Source organism: Neofelis nebulosa, chromosome 2 (genome assembly GCF_028018385.1).
Source record: "Neofelis nebulosa isolate mNeoNeb1 chromosome 2, mNeoNeb1.pri, whole genome shotgun sequence".
Taxonomy (NCBI): domain Eukaryota; kingdom Metazoa; phylum Chordata; class Mammalia; order Carnivora; family Felidae; genus Neofelis; species Neofelis nebulosa.
Genome location: NC_080783.1, coordinates 204,196,211 through 204,216,460, shown reverse-complemented (window position 1 = coordinate 204,216,460; position 20,250 = coordinate 204,196,211). Strand labels below are relative to the sequence as shown.

General features: G+C 46.0%; 2 protein-coding genes across 4 annotated transcripts in view; one reads left to right on the top strand and one right to left on the bottom strand.

Moving 5' to 3' along the window:
• The window catches only part of STPG1 (sperm tail PG-rich repeat containing 1), a 56,150-nt gene extending 55,601 nt beyond the window's left edge, over window positions 1-549 (bottom strand). Inside the window, exon 1 of the mRNA XM_058718623.1 lies at window positions 526-549. The gene's annotated coding sequence lies outside the window, so the exon portion shown is untranslated. The remainder of the gene's footprint in view (window positions 1-525) is intronic.
• An 801-nt stretch (window positions 550-1,350) lies between these two features.
• Window positions 1,351-20,250, top strand: part of NIPAL3 (NIPA like domain containing 3) — a 50,320-nt gene continuing 31,420 nt past the window's right edge. For all 3 annotated transcript variants that reach the window (XM_058718629.1, XM_058718631.1, XM_058718630.1), the window contains exons 1-2: window positions 1,351-1,483; window positions 5,888-6,210. In XM_058718629.1, coding sequence (XP_058574612.1) covers window positions 6,115-6,210 — 96 coding nt within the window. In that variant the 5' untranslated portion in view covers window positions 1,351-1,483; window positions 5,888-6,114. The remainder of the gene's footprint in view (window positions 1,484-5,887; window positions 6,211-20,250) is intronic.

Sequence of the window (20,250 nt, the reverse complement as noted above, 5' to 3'; positions counted from 1 at the left end):
GTGAAAAGTTGTTGCCCAATCGCCAGAGGCTTTTCAAAAAAAAAAAAAAAAAACAACCGCAGGGAGTTTGCCAGAATTTTAAGGGTTCAGGTTAATTAAGTCAGAACGGGTTGGGAAATTTAATAGGGGATTATCTAAGTGATCCCTCAAATGTCTTGTGATAGACCAAGAGCCTTAGAATTTTACCTACCCAGAAATCTTAGTTAAAAGAATAAACCTAAGACAACATTCCTCCAAGCCCTATGTATAAAAGAAAAAAGATTGCTATGGACAACGATCCAATGGCAGACAGACATATAGTGTTCCTTGAGCCCCTCTTTACAAGCTTCAGAACAGTCCCTGTGATCTTGTCACTCGCCAGCTCAGAACCCTCAATGGCCCCCCCCTTAAATTTAGGATGAAATCCAAAGGTTTTACTAAGCCGTCCCTGGCCGGGTCCTCTGATTGCGGCTCCTACCACCCACGCCCCAGAAAAATCTTGCTCGAGTCACGCTTTCCTATGGGCAGTTCCTACGAAATGCCAACCTTGTTCTGCTCTCGGGTGTTCCCTCTGAGTCTCTCTACCTCCAGATCTGAACCAAATCTGGCTACTTTCTCCTCCTTGGGGGTCTCTGCCCAAATGCCATTTCTTCATCTGTAAAATGGGTATGAGCTCCACGTCCCTCTCAGGGGGTTGTTGCAAGGATCTGAAATGAGATGCATGTATGAAGAAGTGTAAGCTCCATGCACGTGTTGATTACATTTATTGCCTACTGACTGTACTTACGGTTGTACCTTACAAGAGCTAGGCTCACTGGAGGACCTTAAGCATTGCGGAGCTGCGGACGCGCTGGGAGCGTCGGTATATAGTTCAGCCAACAGGTGTTAGGGGAGGGCCCGCAAAGGAAGATGTATATGGCCCCCAGTACTAAGGAAGGCTTTGGGGGTAGCCGGGTCTCGAGGGATGTGAAGGATTTGAATAGATGGTGAGAGCATAAAGTGCAGCAACAGCAGGAGCAAAGCCCAGGAGGCAGCGCTAAGAATTGGAAGGCAGGACTCCAGGCAGGCTGACCACCTGTCGGGCAGGGGGAGGTGAGCAGTCACCTGAGCTCTCCGGAGAGCGAGAGCAGGGTTTGTTCCTACGTTCTTGGTGCGGCCGCTAGAGGGGACCCCCTCCAGGTGAGCGCGAAGCTGGAGGAGGGCGCCGCCTCCCCAAGTCTCTCCCCCTACGCTTCAAGCAAGCTTTGCGGCACAGCCAATAGCCGGGGGCTGTCCCGCCCATCCCTTCCTCGCAGCCACTCGCCTGCACGAAGTCGCCGCCAGCCTCTGACTGGCAGGCGTCCTGGCAAATCACATCGCGGCCTTTGAAAGCAAAACACTGCAGCACCCTGGCCGCTCTTGAGTTGGGGAAGGAATTAAGGAGGCTGTGCCTCCGGGTTGCGCGAAGAGTCCAAGTCATTTCTCAGAAACCTCCGATAGGTGGTCCTTAGAGAAAACGCCGCCGGTGAGTAGTGATTAAGCCCGAGAGAGGGGGGGGACTTGAAATCAGCCTTTGTTTTTTTCAGGAAAGGGAATGCATTTGGAATCATCTAACGCCCCCTAGTACAAATACCCTTCCTTCTTGCTGTCATCAGCCTTGCAGGTCTGGGTCTCGCTGCCTCGGAATGCTTTTTTCCCCCATTTTTGCAGGGGGCATGGGTTTGCCTTAATATAGATGATGGCAGGCTTTACCAAATCAGGAAGTGAAATGCGGTAACTTTGCCAAAATCATCCCTCTACACGCCGGCTCGGGCTTCCTGGCAGTAGCAGATGGAGTTAGCAGGTGGAATGAGGGGAGGTATTCTTGATGTATACTGGCTGCTGGAAGTTGTAGTTTCCAGCTCAATGGGAGGGCAACGAACAGTGTAACCCTTTAGTGAGCCAAAGCCCAGGAAAGGGAAAGGGCTTGGCGTAACTGGCACTCAACAAGCCGGAAGGCGAATCGTCAGGTGGTGGGAAAGAGCGTATTTTATTTATTTTTTTCAGATAAAGCCAAATCCTAATGCAAACTCTACTCTTAGCAGCCATGAACTATGGTCCTGTCATCTGTCTGACCTGCTCTGTGGGTTGGTGAAATAATTCATTGAGATAAGGGGAGGGGGGGGGGGGAGGAATGGAAGCAAGCACCTAGAATTATCTTTCCTTTCTTGAGTCAGTGACTCTGTGCTCACTGCTGGCTGTGACGGCCTCAAAATGAAGGGGTGGCTGGGAACACAGAGTTGGCCACTTGCCTCCTGGGCATATGTTAGTCCTGGAAAAGTGCTTTGAAGGCAGAAAAGGAGAATCATCCAGGCAAAGAATGTGCGCCTTACAAGGGAGGGCAACTGGCAAAGAGTTCCTCCAGAGCTTTTATTTTCTTTTTTGAATGTTTATTTATTTATGAGAGAGAGCATGTGAGCAGGGAAGGGGCAGAGAGAGAGGGAGACAGAATCCCAAGCAGGCTCCGCACTGTCAGTGCAGAGCCAGATTCAGGGCTGGAACCCTCGAACTGTGAGATCATGACCTGAGCCAAAATCAAGTCAGATGCTGAGCCTATTGAGCTACTCAAGCAGCCCCCGATCCGAGGCCTTTAGTCTAGACTCCTCCCGAGCCAAGGGAGAGTTTCCTGTCTTTGCAGGTGATGCCTCAGAGGCCTGAGCATTTCTGAGGCAGAGAGGAGAGCTGCTTTTTAAAAGCAAATTAAATGACAGTCACAACACCACCACAAACAAAAACCAACACAGAAACCCACCTGAACAAAGTAGCTGGTCCAAACAAGGTTAGGAGGTCTAGGTTTCCATCACCCCATTGGCATGTCCCCAAGGCCTGTTTGCTTGCTCTGACATCCTGTGGGCGGGGCTGGGTGCAGCAGTTGTATCTCTGGAGTTGTGGTTGATGAGGCCTGAGTAAGCCATTCCATTCTGGATTGCAAACTGCATCAGGTGCTTAACAGGCCTGCCTTTAGCCAGTCAGGAGGTATAGATGGAGGTCACCATGCCAGGCCCTGGGCCGGATCTTGGCAAGGGATGAACAGGGGATTCAGCAAACGCCTTCCTAGAGTTTGTGCCCCAGTGCCTCTCCGGCTCCAGCTTGAAAGCCTCAAAGGGTCTCTCGGAGGTCTGTCCCTGGGCCACTCTTCCTTCCTAAGGCTACTATATTCAAAACATTAAAATACATAAATTTAACCCAATAATGCTTTTCACCCACACATGAAAGTATAGTGAAGAATAATTATGCTTTTCACAAGATTGCAAATACTTTACAGTCAGGGAGGTTTGATTATGGGATGTGAGTTATAAAATTGATGAGTGTACCCTGTACGTATTGTATATATATGGCATGTATATCTATGTAATTAAGGTATTGACTATATACTGAATGTGTAACCTCATCTGGAGATAGCAACAATGATTTAATTTTGAGGCCCTTCAACAAAGTGAGACCTGGGCTAAATGGTCTTCGTGGCTGCCCCTGTGCCAAGCCCTGCATCTCGTGTCTCCTAGATGCTGGACGCAGTGTTAGCCCTGTGACATATGACTGTGCTGCTCCTACCAGGAACCAGCATTCCTGGGGAGAGGGCTAGATAACAGAAGGAACTGGAAGTCACAGGACAAAGAGCAACTTTTTTTATGCCTTGAGGCATAGCAGAGGCTGTGTCTGTTTGGCATATAGTAGGCCCTCAATAAATGTAGCATGAATGCATGAAAGAAAGGAACATTTGTGGGTAAATTAAATAATTAAACTGATAAGAATAAAATTAATAATAGCTGCCATCCATTGGCCATTTGTTATGCATAGCATTTTACATGCATTATCTCATCAAATTCTCACAACAGCCCTGTGGGGGGTAGAAATGTTATTATCTGATTATCTGTATTTTCCAGCAGAGAAAACTGCCTGGAAAGTTAAATGACTTGGCCAAGGCAAACAGGTAGCATATAACAGATCAAAAGCTATTTGTAACATTTTTTAAATTGAAATGAGCATAGACTTTGCAGTAGAATTCAAATTTGTATGATTGATTTTTTTTTTTTTTCTTTTCTACTATAAGAAGACTTCAAAGAAACTCTTAGCGTTGTGGTAAGGTGTTTTTGGCCAGGCCTTCCAGAACCCTAGGAGCATACTTCATCTTTCTTCTCCATTTGGTAGACAAGCTTGACATGCATTGAAAATACCCGTCCGATAAAGTCAACGGGAATTACTGTCATTGACGATCTTACTTGAAGCCACATTATTACCCCCACTTTACAGATGAGACACCTGAGTCTCCCAGAGGTGTTATGATCCGGTCACACAGGTCTTCTCCCAGGGTCCAGTGTTACCTCACCTGTGCTAGGCTGACTTTCGGGTAGCAGCCCAGTTCTTCCACCATTCGTGAAGATAGCTTTTCTTCTCGTTCTTTCATTCCGATATCGAACACAGGTGGTTCGATATTTTTTGGAGGCCTGGAGAGGCAGACAAGACAATCTTCTACTTCTTATGTAGGGGAGCCTATGGAAAAGGTAGGATTTCAGTTAGGATATGACGGGAAGAAGGAAGCCGGGGGGGGGAGCAAAAAGGCGATTAGAAAAAAAATTTTTTTAACTGTTTATTTTTTTTTAATGTTTATTTATTTTTGAGAGGGAAAGAGAGAGCGAGCACAAGTGGGGTCGGGGCAGAGAAAGAGGGGGACAGAGTATCCAAAGTGGGTTGTGCACTGACAACAGAGAGCCCCATGTGGGGCTCAAGCTCTTAAACTGTGAGATCATGACCTGAGCCGAAGTCGGATGCATAACCCACTGAGCCACCCAGATGCCCCTAATTATTTTTGAGAGAGAGAGAGAATCCCAAGCAGGCTCCATGCCGTCAGTGCAGAGCCTAATGTGGGGCTCGATCCCATGAACCTTGAGATCACGACCTGAGCCGAAGTCAAGAGTCAAACACTTGGGGAGCCTGGGTGGCTCAGTTGGCAAAGCGCCTGACTTCGGCTCAGGTCATGATCTCATGGTCGGTGAGTTCGAGCCCCGCGTCGGGCTCTGGGCTGACAGCTCAGCGCCTGGGCCTCCTCTGGATTCTGTGTCTCCCTCTCTCTCTCTGCTCCTCCCCTACTCACACTCTGTCTCTCTCTCAAAAATAAACATTAAAAAAATATTCTAAAAGAGTCAGATGCTTAACCAACTGAGCCACCAGGTGCCCTGAGGAAAGGAAATTTTTAAGGGCCAGGGAAAAAGGTTTTGAGGTAGATGAGCCATGTCTTTATTATTATTTATTTATTTTTATTATTTTTTTAATGTTTGTTTATTTTTTTAATTTTTTTTTTTTACCTTTTATTTATTTTTGAGAGAGAGAGAGAGAGAGAGAGAGAGAGACAGAGCACAAGTGGGGGAGGGACAGAGAGAGGGAGACACAGAATCTGAAGCAGGCTCCAGGCTCCCAGTTGTCAGCACAGAGCCTGATGCAGGACTTGAACCCAGGAACCGTGAGATCATGACCTGAGCTGAAGTCGGACGCTCAACAGACTGAGCCACCCAGGCACGCCTTTAATGTTTATTTTTGAGAGAGAGAGAGAGAGACAGAGCGTGAGCAGGGGAGGCACAGAGAGAGAGGGAGACACAGAATCTGAAACAGTCTCCTGGCTCCAAGCTGTCAGCACAGAGCCCGACGAGGGGCTGGAACTCACAAACCGTGAGACCCTGACCTGAGCTGAAGTCAGCTCCTTAATCCGCTGAGCCACCCAGGCATCCTGAGCCATGTCTTTATTAGGGGAGGCCAAAGGCATGATATAATTTTGTAAATGACTTCACTTCTCATGACGGCTTGCGTTTTGTCCTCAAAGTGTATCTCCCCTTGGGTGATCAAGCTGGGCTCACTGTACTTGCATTCTTCATGTTCTTCCCCACCACCACCCTAGGGCGCCGCCAGGATAAGGAATCGCACCCTCGCCTGCCTGCTTGGGAGAGACAGAACCTGGCACTTCTCGGGGTGAAGGTGAGGGAGAGGCTGTAAATCAGCCAGAAGAGCCTCGAAGTCCTCCAACGGCCCCGCAAAAGGAGGTGACCCCCGCCAGGAGAGATGGTCTCCGGGTTCGGCCCCGCCTAGCGGCAGCTCCAGCTTCCCAGGGAATGTTCCACTAGCGCCATGGACCGAGCCCGCGGTGCGGCCCTGCAGCTGCGCCCGCTCCCGCCCACAAGCAGCGCAGACCCCGGCGGCAGCGAGGCTTCCTTCTCCTACAAGGCAAGAGCTTTCTTTCTGGTTTTGAAATGTGGTGTTTTTCTAACCCGAGAGTAACACACCATAGCCCTGGCTAACACGTATTTCCGGGGTCTGCATGCCTGTTAGCGGCAGAAACAGGCACAAATGTAGAACGGGTAATCCAGAAGAAAGAAACACTCACTGAAGTACATAAAGACAGGGGGTTAGAGAAAAACATAAAAAGAGAAAGAGAAATATTTTTAAAAAATTTTTAAGGTTTACTTATTATTTTTTTTTTTTTTAATTTTTTTTTTCAACGTTTATTTATTTTTGGGACAGAGAGAGACAGAGCATGAACGGGGGAGGGACAGAGAGAGAGGGAGACACAGAATCTGAAACAGGCTCCAGGCTCTGAGCCATCAGCCCAGAGCCTGACGCGGGGCTCGAACTCACGGACCGTGAGATCGTGACCTGGCTGAAGTCGGACGCTTAACCGACTGCGCCACCCAGGCGCCCCAAGGTTTACTTATTTTTGAGAGAGAGAGAGAGAGAGAGAGAGAGAGAGAGACAGAGCACGAGTGGGGGAGGGGCAGAGAGAGAGGAAGACCTAGAATCCGAAGCAGGCTCCAGGCTCCGAGCTGTCAGCACAGAGCCGGACGCGGGGCTCGAACTCACAGACCGTGAGATCGTGACCTGAGCCGAAGCCAGGTGCTTCACGGACTGAGCCACCCAGGCGCCCCGAGAAATATTTTTAAAGGGAGGTATTCCCACTTAGATGATTTGTCTGTTTTAAATCACCTACTCTATTACTCAGAGACAAGCCTTGTTCATATTTCTCCTTCCTGTCTTTTTTTGGTGTTACGCTTTTGGGATCAGACTGCACAGAAAGTTTCCTATCTTGGTTGTTTCACGTAGCCCTATTTGTGGGTTATTTCCCCGTGTCATTGAGTCGTGACTTAACGCATACTTTTTGAACGGATTGCCCAGTAATCTGTTGAGCTGCTCTATCAAAACTTTCTGGACACATCCCCTACTGTTAGATGTTCAGGTTGTTTCTACTGCGGGGTGAGTGTAAACCCAGCATCCTAGAGTGCTGCTTGCGTCCCTGCTGTCTCTAAGAATTGGCTAGCCCTGGGAGAGGTGGTCTCTGCCGGGTGAGTTGAGGCCACAAATGCCAGAGCATCAAGAACAGAGAACACAAGAAAATACAGTTAATGCAGTTGGCTGTGATGAATGTATGCCAAACAAACAGATACAGAATCTAAGAAAACACAGAACACTCTCCCAGGTGAGATTTCTAATAAGTTTCCATTTCAGTTACAAATTACAAAAGATACTTATTGTAGAAGTACCTTCCGGGTGCCGGAGCAAAGGTAAATCAATCATGGTGACTCTACCAACAAGCTTAGGAGTTGAGGTGGGAGACGGCACATGCACAGTTATGAGCGAACTGAAGTTCCAGGGGGGATCAAGGGAAAGAAGACGCGTCCTCGAATCCCTATTCTGCTCCTTCCCAGCTAAGTGCCCTTGGACATGTGGCTTAGCCCCTCAGAGCTTCTCTTATGGGTAGAATGGTGGTAGTGATCCCTCCCTCCATCCCTCCTCCCTCCAGCCATGTGGATCAATGAAAAAGCACCTAGCCCACGCAGGAGGCATGCGGGAGGTGCTTGACTCACGAGTGCCTGGGGTTTACAAAGAGGAACAGAGGCTGGTGCCCAAAGCGGAGGAGCGTGTAGTTAATTGTGCCTAGGGAGAGAGGAAGTTGCTTCCTTCCACCTTGATTTGGTTAAGGCTATTTGGGTTGCAGGGAATAAAAACCCATTTCAGAGGCGCTGAGACAAAAGGGAAAACAATTATAAGACTACAAGGTAGCTCCTGCGCACCAGAGGTAATAAGGGCAAGAAGGAGGTTAGAACAAATTGGAACTCCTCCCCCGCCATTGACAGAGGGAAGACCCGATTGGCCAGTTTGGGTCAGGTGTCTACCCTGGTCCAATCTGTGGTGGGCAGGTGGGTGGAGTCTCACACAGCAGACAGGTTTCTGGCGCTCCCTCCTTGTACGCGGCTCTCAGAGAAAAGTGGTTATGTGGGCTGGGCAGGCTGCCCCCAAATCATCTCTTATCTTTGGGGCAAGGAAAACGTTAAGAGGGCCCAAGTGCAACTTTATCAATGAGGTGAAGTTAGGAGCACGCCGTTTGAATTGCAGCGCTGCTCTCTGCCCTGGTTGTTGCGGCGGGGGGGGGTGGTCTGTGAAAGGGAGCCCAAGAGGCCAGCTGCCCAGAAGGCAGCATCGCAAGGGGTTGCCGGCACTGGAGGCTTGGCCTCAGCCTGGAAGAGTCAGGCCTCAGTTTCTTGTATTTAGCGAATAGGCATTTCAGCTGAGCACCTGCTCTTCCTGCCTGCGTGGGGTGGGCGGGGCTGTATAAACCGCTGAGCTCTCTCTTCCCTGAAGGAGTTTGCAGTCTGGGAGGGAGGTGGGGGAAGCTATTTCTATCAGTGCCTTAGCCTTCAGGACAAACTTGATACAAAAGTAGAGCTGGGAGGGGTGTTACCAGCATGGCCTTTAGACTCAGAGAGACCTGTCTTCAAGGCCCAGCTCTCTCACTGTCTGTCATTGTCACTTGGGGGAAAGGCATGCAACTTCTCTGCAGGTCAGTTTTAAATCCACCCTACATGGCGATTGCGACCATGACCTGAACTTACAGATGCAGGAAACTGAAGCTGCCTGCATCCTCCCCTGTCTCTACTGATAGAAATGCTACATATTCTTCCAGCTCCAGCTCAGGTATCACCTTTGGCAGTTTTCCTGGCAGGAAAATATAGGTCCTTTATCACACTTCCATAGCCCATTCCCAGTTCCTGTAGTAATCATCACGATCATAGCAGCAGCTAACTTGTGTTGACTGTTTACTATATGACAGGGACTGTGCTAATCCTTACAGGGCCCCTCAAGGTAGGTATTATTATAATCCCCTTTTACGTATTAGGAAACCGGCACAGAGCGGTTAATTAACTTGCCCAAGGACACACAGTCAGTAGGTAGTAAAGCTGGGATTCGAATTGAGTGTGTGCATTGCCAAGGCCCTTGCTTTTATCCATGGCTCCCTGCTGCCTGCATTGGGCCCACCACTCTGCCAGGCCCCTTCTCTCCCTGACACTGGTTAGTAAGTATTGAAATGGCAACCCTGGGGAAGATAATGCCTCCCCTGCTGGAGAAGGTAAGCATCAGGGAGCTGGCCTGAAGCCAGGTTACAGAAGTAGCAGAGCCTGGAGAGCCAGGCAGCTGCCTCTCTTGTATTTGAATATGAGTAACCCTCAGAGCAAGCCAGAATGCAATTCATACTGAATTGTTGGCAGTTTTAAGCCCAAGGGATTGTGGGAGGTGAGTTTAAATAGCAAGTAATGACTGGTCTTGTCACCGTGATATTTAAATAGAGGCTCTTGTTGGCAGATGTAAAGCAGATGTTACGGGAGATCTGAGCTGAGGTTTCACTCGGCAAGGTTTCCTACCTCTGGGACCTTTGGCTGCTTTTCTGGAAACCGTTTACTTTTTTTCCAGAGTCGTAGCTGGCGCCAAAAAGGTCCTTAGAGCTATTGCTAAGAATAGTGATAATAAAAATAAAAATGATAAAAAATAATGATAGTAACAAGCTAGAATTGTTTTAGTACTTTTTTATGTGCCAGGTGATGTTTCAACATGTACGTTATTTCATGTAGCATGACATTCCCAACATGTATGTTATTTCATGTAACATGACAATCCCATGAGGGTTTACAATCCTCCATTTTTCATAGGGGAAGCCAAAGCTCAGAGAGTTAAGGTAATTCCCCTGAAGTCATACAGCAGTAAGTGGCGCAGGCAGGACCCCAGCTCAGGACTTCTGGTCTTCAGAATCCACACAGGGAAGCTGAAGCAGAGAGAGAAGTGACCTTGATTTTGCTGCCCCACCCTTGACATTGAGATCTGTTGAAGCCACGCCAAGAAAGCAGCTGAGTTTAAAACCTTGCTGCCTGCTTGTAGTGTGGCCCTCACCCTCCTTCCCTCTCCAGCAGCCCTTCCCATTCAGAGGCTGCACTATGAGTACAGGGACCAAAAGTCCTGGCTTGTGCCTCACGGCCACGTATATTAATAGAGCCCCCTTTCGTTTTCAAAGTGTCCCAGTTGGGTCTACCTGTGTCCTCAATATAAGGTTCCTGATAGTTGGGAGGCCTCACTACTTTTTCACCTGTATATATGGGACCAAAGTGCTGGGGACACCTGTTAAGGTCCGACCCTGCCACTTGCTCACTCTGACTTTGGCCATGTCTTGGTCTTTCTCGGGCAGTTGAAATTCTCCACTGGCAGGAGCCCCCATGGAGGTATTTGCCTCCAAATGAGGCTGGCCCTTGCCTCTTTCCTCCCTTCTCTTCCACCTCAGTGGACTCTGCCCAATGAGGTCGAGAGCCAGTTGGGAGCCAGTTAGGTGTTGCCTCAGCGGCATCGTCCCCATCTGACATCGCGTGCGGAGGAACTCAGGATCCAAAGATATGGCAGGTGAAGATGCTGGCCTGAGGCCACCACCAGGCAGTTCTCCCAACCTGCCCCTCAGTGGGGCAGGAATCTGTTTTAGTCTTGAGACAGAGTCACTGAGTCCAGGGTCAAATCCCTGTTCTGGGTTAGCCATCCACGTGGACTTGTTGAACACTTCCCCCTTTAAATAACTTCTGTGAACACACCTGGTGTGGTTCCTCTGCAAAAAGAGGAAGTCGGTGGCTCATCCAGAGGCGGAAGCCACCCGGGCCCCACACCTCGTTCCCTCCCTGCCGGCAGACCCAGACACCCCCATTTTGCAGTTTTCCAGCTCTGAGGTTTGGAGGCGGAGCTTAACGTCAGGAGTTCTGCCGGTTGTCACCTCGACTCTGAATCGCCTCTTGCCACACACTTGAGGACTGCTAATAGGTGTACGTTCAAACTGTGTAACCCCTGGGCCGGTGGCATCGCCTTTGCCTGACTTTCAATGCTCACAAAATTGAATCAAGCACCACTTCACAAGGGCTTGGGGCATAATTAACTTTGATGAAGCCCTTTGAAATGCCTGGATGAAAGGGCATTTAATTATATTGCGCTGTTACTAACCAGGTCTGTCTGTAGCCAGTTATTATGCGTGGAGATTGATATACTTGTGGAAATGGCTTTTAAAAGAAACCCCAGCTGCCTGTGTCACTAGTGGGAATGTAGCACTCCCGAGACAGGGTTGTCTTATTTTCCTAATTTACCTGGGCCGCCTTTGAAGGGCACCTCAGAGAACACAGTGGGAGACAGCCCGGAGGAATAGTGACCGTCGGGAGACTGGAAGTCAGACCTGGAGCGACACAGAGCCTCCCGTCCCCACCTCTGCCAAGTTGTTACATTTCTTTGGGCCTTACTTTGTTCACGTATAAAGTCCTTCCAACCCGTGTGCCGAACCTAAGACTCCTGACAGTACACACTTCATAGGTGGGTTATGGCCCAAAGGCAACGCATGGAAAGGGTTTCACGCCACACCGAATGTGTATGTATAAAAACACTCCGTAAATACCGTCCTTGATTATCATAGTAACCTTTTAACCTTGTTTTTCTGCTGCTTAGCCTGCTTATAATTTTTTTTTTAAGTTTATTTATTCTGAGAGAGAGAGAGGGAGACAGAATCCCAAGCAGGCTCCACACTCAGAGCCTGACATGGGGCTCAAACCCGCAAACCCCCGACATCACGACCTGAGCCGAGATCAAGAGTCGGAGCCACCCAGGAGCCCCTACGGTTTTTATTTCTAGGTTTGGGCCCTCACCATCCTCCTCCCCGAAATAGTATTGACTTGTCTACATGGCCACAGGGGCTCATTTCCCTCCTTGATCTCTTTACTTCCACCTGGCGAGTTGTTAGCACACTCTCGGGCAGCCTTGTGGACCTCATCGGCATTGCATCTGAGGACAGCTTAGTCTCTTGCGGTAAAAATAAAATAGCTACCAGTTATAGGTTGAACCATATGAAACTACCATTTCGTATGGGTCTAAGTGGCAAAATAGTGGCAGTTTCCTCCAGCTCACCCTAGTTCCAAGTTACCGAGGTAAGTGCTTTCTCCCAACTATCTCAGGAAGTCCACGCACCAGCTCTGAGAGAGGGGCACTGCTGACCCAGCTAGCGAGGGGGTGAAGCAAATCCCCCAGCCCGCCCTTGAACCTGCAGCCGCGTGATCCCCACATGCCCTCTGAAAAGCCCTCGCTGTGGTCTCCGCTTTCTGCACAACTCCCAGAGCCTGGTTCCAGCTCCCCTTTGTCCCCCATAAAGGAAATAAGGCAGCTGTGAGGTGTTGTGGGAGCCAGAACCAGGGTCCTTCTGTCTCCTCTCTGCCCAAGGCAGTCGCTGTAGAATCACTGCCAGTTAACTCTTTGAACCATTAATCATTAGCGTAGATAAACTGACTTTGTGCGCCGAGTGCCTGCCTGGCCCCCAGATCTCTGCCTCCTTGAGGATGAGTTCCTTGCTCTGTAGCCTTAATGAGCTACACTTAATGAAGGGCTTCCTCTGAGGTCTTCAGACTTGACCCTCTAAAGAAACACCTTGTGTTTCCCCATTCATTCCTTTGGTTGACATCTAAGACATAAAACTTGTGTCACAAGTTTATATTTGCAAAGTATGTCGTTTCTAGCACATTTTAATACGAGTATTTTTTTTATAGCCCCTGAGATATAAAGCCCACGTGATATCTACCATCAGCCTTCGGAACAAACTCTTCTTTTTATTTTATTTTTTTATTTTGAGAGAGAGAGAGAGTGCGCGCGCACACGAGTGGGGGAGAGGGAGAGAGGCGGGGAGAGAGAGAGAGAGAGAGGGAGGGAGGGAATCTTAAGCAGGCTCCACGCTCAGCGTGGAGCCTGACAGACTCCATCCCCTGACCCTGGGATCGTGACCTGAGCCAAAACTAAGAGTCGGGCACTCAACCAACTGAGCCCCCCCAGGAGCCCCTGAAAAAGCTCTTCCTTAGCAGTCGGAAATTTTTACGTCATTCCTGTTTCTCCCTAACTTGGTATTTTCCCGACCTTTCCCCCACAGAATTTTGTCCCCAAACAGTGTCTGTGTTTGAACACTTAAAAATTATATGGACACATACCCTACTTGTCTACAAGAAAGGATGTAAAATAGGCGATCGAATTTCACTTTGTTAATATTTCCTTTGGCATAAGGTTTGTGAAATAACAAAAATTCAACCAAGTAAATTTTGTAGATCTAATTGGCTTTATCAATTGATTCATGAATCAGGCAGCATCACATCCAGCAAGTAGAGGGGACCTCCAAGGGCTACAGAAAGGGAAGGGGTTTTAAAAGCAAGACAAGAAAGTTATAAACAGAAAAAAGGGCTATTTCAGGTGAGATGACCTTTGGGGACAAAAGGGTCTTATTAGGTGGATTGTGTCATCTTCCTTTGGGGGATAGAGAGAGTCCATGTGACAGAGTACTTTATTGGTGTTGACCAGAAGCTTCCTGACTGACCAGTTAAGACTACATTTCTGGGGGAGGTTAGAACTTCAGTTAGGGGAGGTATTAAGCCCCAGTTTGGTGAGTTGGCCTAAGTGAGGCCATTTTGGGCCTCTGGCTTTCTTTTTAACGTGTTCAGAAATAACTGATTCAACCCAGAAGCTTTTTATTGATCCAATTGAATAAAAGCAGTTGATTAATGTAATATAAAGTTTTATAATAATGATCAAGCATAAAATAACATATGAAGAATGAATATCTGGGGGTACCTGGGTGGCTCAGTCAGTTAAGCGTCCGACTTCAGCTCAGGTCATGAATTCACAGACCATGAGTTTGAGCCCCGCATCCGGCTCTGTGCTGACAGCTCAGAGCCTGGAGCCTGCTTTAATTTCTGTGTTTCCCTCTCTCTCTGCCCCTCCTGCCCCTCACTTTCTCTCTCTCTTTTGCTCTCTCTCATAAATAAATAAACAATTCAAAAAATTTTTTAAAATGAATATCTGAATGAGAATGGGACTTTGTTTTTAATATTCAAGACAAATATTACTGATGGCTAGAATGGGACAGATTTTAGCATCAGCTCTGTTGCAGGTTTGGGGTTTTATAGCTAGAGGTGCTGAGAACGTGTTCACAGAAGTACCTGGAATGGAAGGAATGTTGTTATGGCAGCATCCCTAAATTCTTTCAATTCCTTCTAAGTTTTGTGCTAAAAATCGCATAGTGATAAACTATTTTTATTGACTTATCAGCTAACAATATGAGGAGAGCCTCTTTCGGCCTCATTCAAAACAAAGTACTATATACATTTCATTTACCACAGTATTTGTTTGGCTTTCACAGTGTAGGTTCCCTCTCCTTGTAGATTCTTTGGCTGGTCTAATAATTAAATTGACATAAGATAGATTCCACAAGAGAAAAATTTAATGTCATACATATGGAGGCCCCAAAGAAGTAACCAAAGCTGGTAACTTTCATACCTTTTAGACAATAAATTTGTGAAGAATTGATAAGACAAAAGGGGTTGGGCTTTGGGTAGTAAATTAGTGAAGTAGTAGCAAGTTTTGTTTATACAGGCTTCTTGGCCTTAAATTTCCTATCTCTGGTGACAAGAATGTCTTTCTTCCTTCTGGTACATACTGGGAAGGTACCTTTCACATGGAGACTTATTTCCCACTTTCAGGAGGACAAATGGGGCCTCAGAGTATCCTGCTTGTACTGGCTGTTTCTTAAGTAACTTTAATTCAAAATAATCAATATGCCAAAGTGACATATTTTGGGGTGACCTATTTTGTTCCTCCTCAATAAGTTCTGTGGCATTGACCAAAAAGGCATTATCAATTATGCTGATAAGTTTTCACCTAGAGGCACATTGGGTTAACCTGATATATCCAGAAAGGGTTGGGGAAATTGAAATCTTGTTAATTTTACTACATCTTTGCCTATACTGTATTTCAATACATGTATTTTAATTATAGTATGTGATACAAATATTTACTATTTACTAAATACTAAATTTACTATTATATGTACTATAATATTTGTACATATAATTGCAATTATAAATGCCTTATCACATGCTTGAATATGGCAGTTGTAATCCCTAACACAATCACTAAGAAAATAACTCAAAAATAGTCAAAGAAATTATAAGGGAATTAAAATGGTACACTAAGAAATATATCTCTTTAACACAAAAGAAGGGAGTAATGGAGAAACTGAGGAACAAAAAAAAAAAGACATGACATATAGAAAACAAAACAGTAGAAATCCTTCTTTATCGGTAATTACATTAAATGTAAATGAATTAAACTCTCCAATTAAAGGGGACAGATTGGCAGAATAGATTTTTTAAAAAAACACAATCCAAGTATATGCTATTTACAAGATACTCACTTTAGAGTCAAAGACAAAAAAAGATTGAAAATAAAAAAGTGGGAGAAGATAGTCCATGCAAACAATAACCAAAGGAGAGCTGAACTAGCTAAACTAACATCAGACAAAATAGACTTTAAGATGAAAATCATTACGAGTGACAAAGAAGAACATTACATAATGGTAAAAGAGTCAATCTATCAAGAAGATATAACAATAATAAAATATATACACCAAAATACATGAAGCAAAAATTGACAGAATGGAAAGAAGAAACAGGCAGTCCAGCAGTTATCATTGGATACTTCAGGACCTCACTAGCAGTACCTCACTGTCAAGAAAATGGAAGACTTGGGGGCACCTGGGTGGCTCAGTCGGTTGAGCGAACGACTTCAGCTCAGGTCACGATTTCGTGGTCCATGAGTTCGAGCCCCACGTCGGGCTCTGTGCTGACAGCTCAGAGCCTGGAGCTTGTTTCAGATTCTGTGTCTCCCTCTCTCTGACCCTCCCCCGTTCATGCTCTGTCTCTCTCTGTCTCAAAAATAAATAAACGTTAAAAAAAATTTTTTTTAATAATAAAAAAAAAATAATAAAATAAAATAAAAAGAAAATGGAAGACTTGAACAACAACCAACTAGACTCAACCAACATCTACAGAACATCTCACTCAGTTGTAACAAAATACCCATTATTCTCAAGTGCATATGGAACATATGGCATAGAGCATATATTCTCTGGGATAGAGCATATATTAAGCCATAGAACAAATGTCAATAAATGTAAAAGACTGAGATCATATAAAGTATGTTCTCTGATCACAATGGAATAAAGTGAGAAATCAATAGCAAAAGGAAATTCATAACAATAAAGTAGGAAGTTCACATATGTGGAATTTAAACAACACATTCCTAAGTAACCAGTGAGTTAGTGAAGACATTACAGGGGAAATTGGAAAATACCTTGAGAGGCCCCTGGGTGACTCATTTGGTTAAGCATCCAGCTTCGATTCAAGTCATGATCTCACGGTTCATGAGTTCGAGCCCCGCATCAGGCTCTGTGCTGACAGCTCAGAGCCTGGAGCCTGCTTCAGAGTCTGTGTCTCCCTCTCGCTCTGCCCATCCCCTGCTTGTGCTCTGTCTCTCAAAAATAAATAAACATTTTTAAAATTTTTTGAATAAAAAAATCCCTTGAGGCAATCTCATCCTAAAATTCATATGCAGACATGAGGAACCCCAACTAGCCAAAACAGTCTTGGAAAAAGAAGAACAAAGTTGGAGGATTTCAACTTCTTGATTTCAAAACTTACTGCAAAGCTACAGCAATCAAAACCATGTGATAGTGACCGAAGGATAGACTCACATATCGATACAGAGTCCAAATATAAACCAACACATCTATGGCCAACATATTTTCGACAAGGGTGCTAAGACTACTTCTGTGAGGAATGAATAGTGTTTTAAACAAATGAGACAGAGACAACTGGATATCCACATGTGAAAGAATGAAGTTGGATTCCTTCTTCCCATAATATACAAAAAATAACTCGAAATGGATCAAACACCTAAATGTAAGAGCTAGGACTATAAAACCCTTAGAAACATAGGTATAGGCACACATTGGAGACATTGCAAATCTGGTTCTAGACAACCTACAACAAAGTAAATATTGCAGTAAAGTGAGTCAAATGAATTTTTTGTTTCCTAGTGCATATAAAATTATGTTTACACTATACTTTAGTCTATTAAATGTGCAGTAGCGTTATGTCTAAAAAGCAATGTCGTGCCTTAATTTTAAAAGACTTTATTGCTTAAAAATGCTAATCATCATCTGAGCTTCAAGTCAGAATCTTTTTGCTGGTGGAGGCTCTTGCCTCCATATTGATGGCTGCTGACTGATCAGGGTGGTGGGTGTTGAAGGCTGGGGTGGCTGGGGCAATTTCTTAAAATAAGACAGTAGTGACATTTGCTGCTCTGATGGACTCTTTCTTTCACAGACAATTCCTCTATAGCCTGTGACGCCGTTTGATAGCATTTTACCCACAGTAGGACTTCTTTCAAAATTGGGGTCACTTCCCTCAAACCCTGCTGCTTTATCAACTCAGCTTATGTAATATTGCAAATCCTTTGTTGTCATTTCAATAATCTTCACAGCATCTTCACCGGGAGTAGATTCTCTGTCCACCATTGTCTTACTTTCTTTGCTCGTCTATGGGAAACAACTCCTCATCCATTCAAGTGTATCATGAGATCGCAACAATTCCGGCACATCTTCAGGCTCCCCTTCTAGTTCTACTTCACTTGCTGTTGCCACCACATCCACAGTGACTTCGTCCACTGAAGCCTTGAACCCCTCACAGTCATCCATGATGGTGGGAATCAACTTCTTCCAAACTCCTGTTAATGTTGATGTTCTGATCTCTTTGTATGAATCACAAATATTCTTAACAGCATCTAGAATGGTGAACCCTTTCCTGAAGGTGTTCAGTTTACTTTGCCCAGATCCATCAGAGAAATCACTCTCTCTGGCAGCTATAGCCTTAGGAAATGTATTTCTTGGGGGCGCCTGGGTGGCTTAGTTGGTTAAGCATCCAACTTCGGCTTGGATCGTGATCTCGTGGTTCACGAGTTCAAGCCCCGCATCAGGCTCTGTGCTGACAGCTTGGAGCCCGGATTGGACTCTGTGTCTCCCTTTCTTTCTGCCCCTTCCCTGCTTGTTCATTCTCTCTCTCCCTCTCTCTCTCTCTCTCTCTCTCTCTCTCTCTCTCTCTCTCTCAAAAATAAACGTCAAAATTTTTTTTGAAAAAAAGAAATGTATTTCTTAGAAAATAAGACTTGAAAGTTGAAATTACTCTTCGATCCATGGGCTGAAGTCGGACTTGTCACCGACTGAACCACCCAGGTGCCCCATCATCAACTTTTAAAAAAGAAAAATAACAACTGTTGGCCAGGATGTGGAGAAATTGGAGTCCTCAGCCGGTGGGAATGTAAACAGGTGCAGCCACTATGGAAAACAGTTTGACCATTTGCCCAAAAGTTAAAATAGTCACCATAGATACCCAAGAGACTCGAAAATATATGTTGGTACAAAAACTCGTACAAGGATGTTAGTTATCTGTAATAGAAAGTGGCGATAACTCAGATGTGACTGGTGATTGGATAAACAAAATGTGTTATATCCACGTAATGGAATATTACTTGACCATAAAGGGGAATGAAGTATTGGTACGTGTTATAACATACGAACCTTAAAACATTACGCTCGATGAAAAACCAGACACAAAAGACCACATACTGTAGGATTCTATTTATATGAAACGCCCAGAATAGGACAGGTCCAGAAACAGGAAGTAGATTCGTGGTTGCCGGGGGCTGGGGTGACGGGGAACCGAGAGGGACTGCTAATGGGTTTGGGGTTTCTTTTGGGGGGAGATGGTGGAAATGCTTGGGATTTAGAGAGTCGCATGGTTGTACAACACTGATGAAAAGTGGACATTTCCAATACTGTGTTGCAACTGTAGAAATCAGATGTGCGGGGCGCCTGGGTGGCGCAGTCGGTTACGCGTCCGACTTCAGCTCAGGTCACGATCTCGCGGTCCGTGAGTTCGAGCCCCGCGTCGGGCTCTGGGCCGACGGCTCGGAGCCCGGAGCCTGTTTCCGATTCTGTGTCTCCCTCTCTCTCTGCCCCTCCCCTGTTCGTGCTCTGTCTCTCTCTGTCCCAAAAATAAATTAAAAAAACGTTGGAAAAAAAAAGAAATCAGATGTGCACCCCTCCCCCGTTTGCTGTCGTCGCTTGCTGTGTTTTGTTAGTGTTTGTTCGTTTTCGTGATTTTTCTAAATTCTTTTCATAAAGTCCATGTGACCGCTGTTGTATCCAGCCTGATGAAGTCTGTTCCTGTTGGGTGGTCACCTTGTGTTTTGACAGTTTCCTTAACCACATAGATCCAAAAAAGGAAAAAAAGAGAGAAAAAAAAAAAAAAAAACCTCCCCCAATTCTGCCAGTCTAAGCACATTGGCTGTGTGTCGGGGCCCTCCAATGCTTGGTCAGGCCATTTATACCCCTGTGCCTTAGCCCTTGCTCCCTGCTTGCATCCAGCCTGCAGGCCAGCCAGAGGTGAAGGCTAGTGTTTGATCAGGCCTTTTTGGAGCATGCATCCAGCCCTGGCTACATGCATGGCCTTTTTGATTCCCCGGTATACATGGAGACTTTAGAAAGCCCTTATCCTCTTTGTATCTCCTTTCCCAGACTCTTCCTGCCAGGCTTTTCTTTCTGTCTGTTGCCCCTCCTGAGTACTGTCCCTTGCCCCAAGCTGTTACACAGCCATTGCTTGTACCTTTAAAGGCTTTAAAGTCAGACAGAACAAAGACAAGCCCTGTGCCAACCCTTCAGGGATCACCAGACAGGTCAGAATCCACAACCACAGTTTTTAAAAAAATAAGGTTCATGTATCACTCTCTCTGTGTCCTCATGGCTGTCACAGATCTGGGGTGTAAGGGATAGGAGGCAGGCAATTTAAAATGCCACAGTGCTCTCTTACCGTAAAGCAACAGCTTCTCTCTTCACCATGCCCTCCTCTGATTGTTACATGTTTTTGGCTAGACCCCAGGGTTGTATAAACAAAGTGATTCTGATAGGTTTTGTCAGCTCATTAGCTGTTTTTCTGGAAAGATGGGTCCCTGGAATTCTCTATTCCACCATTTTCAATGGTGTCACTCATAACATTG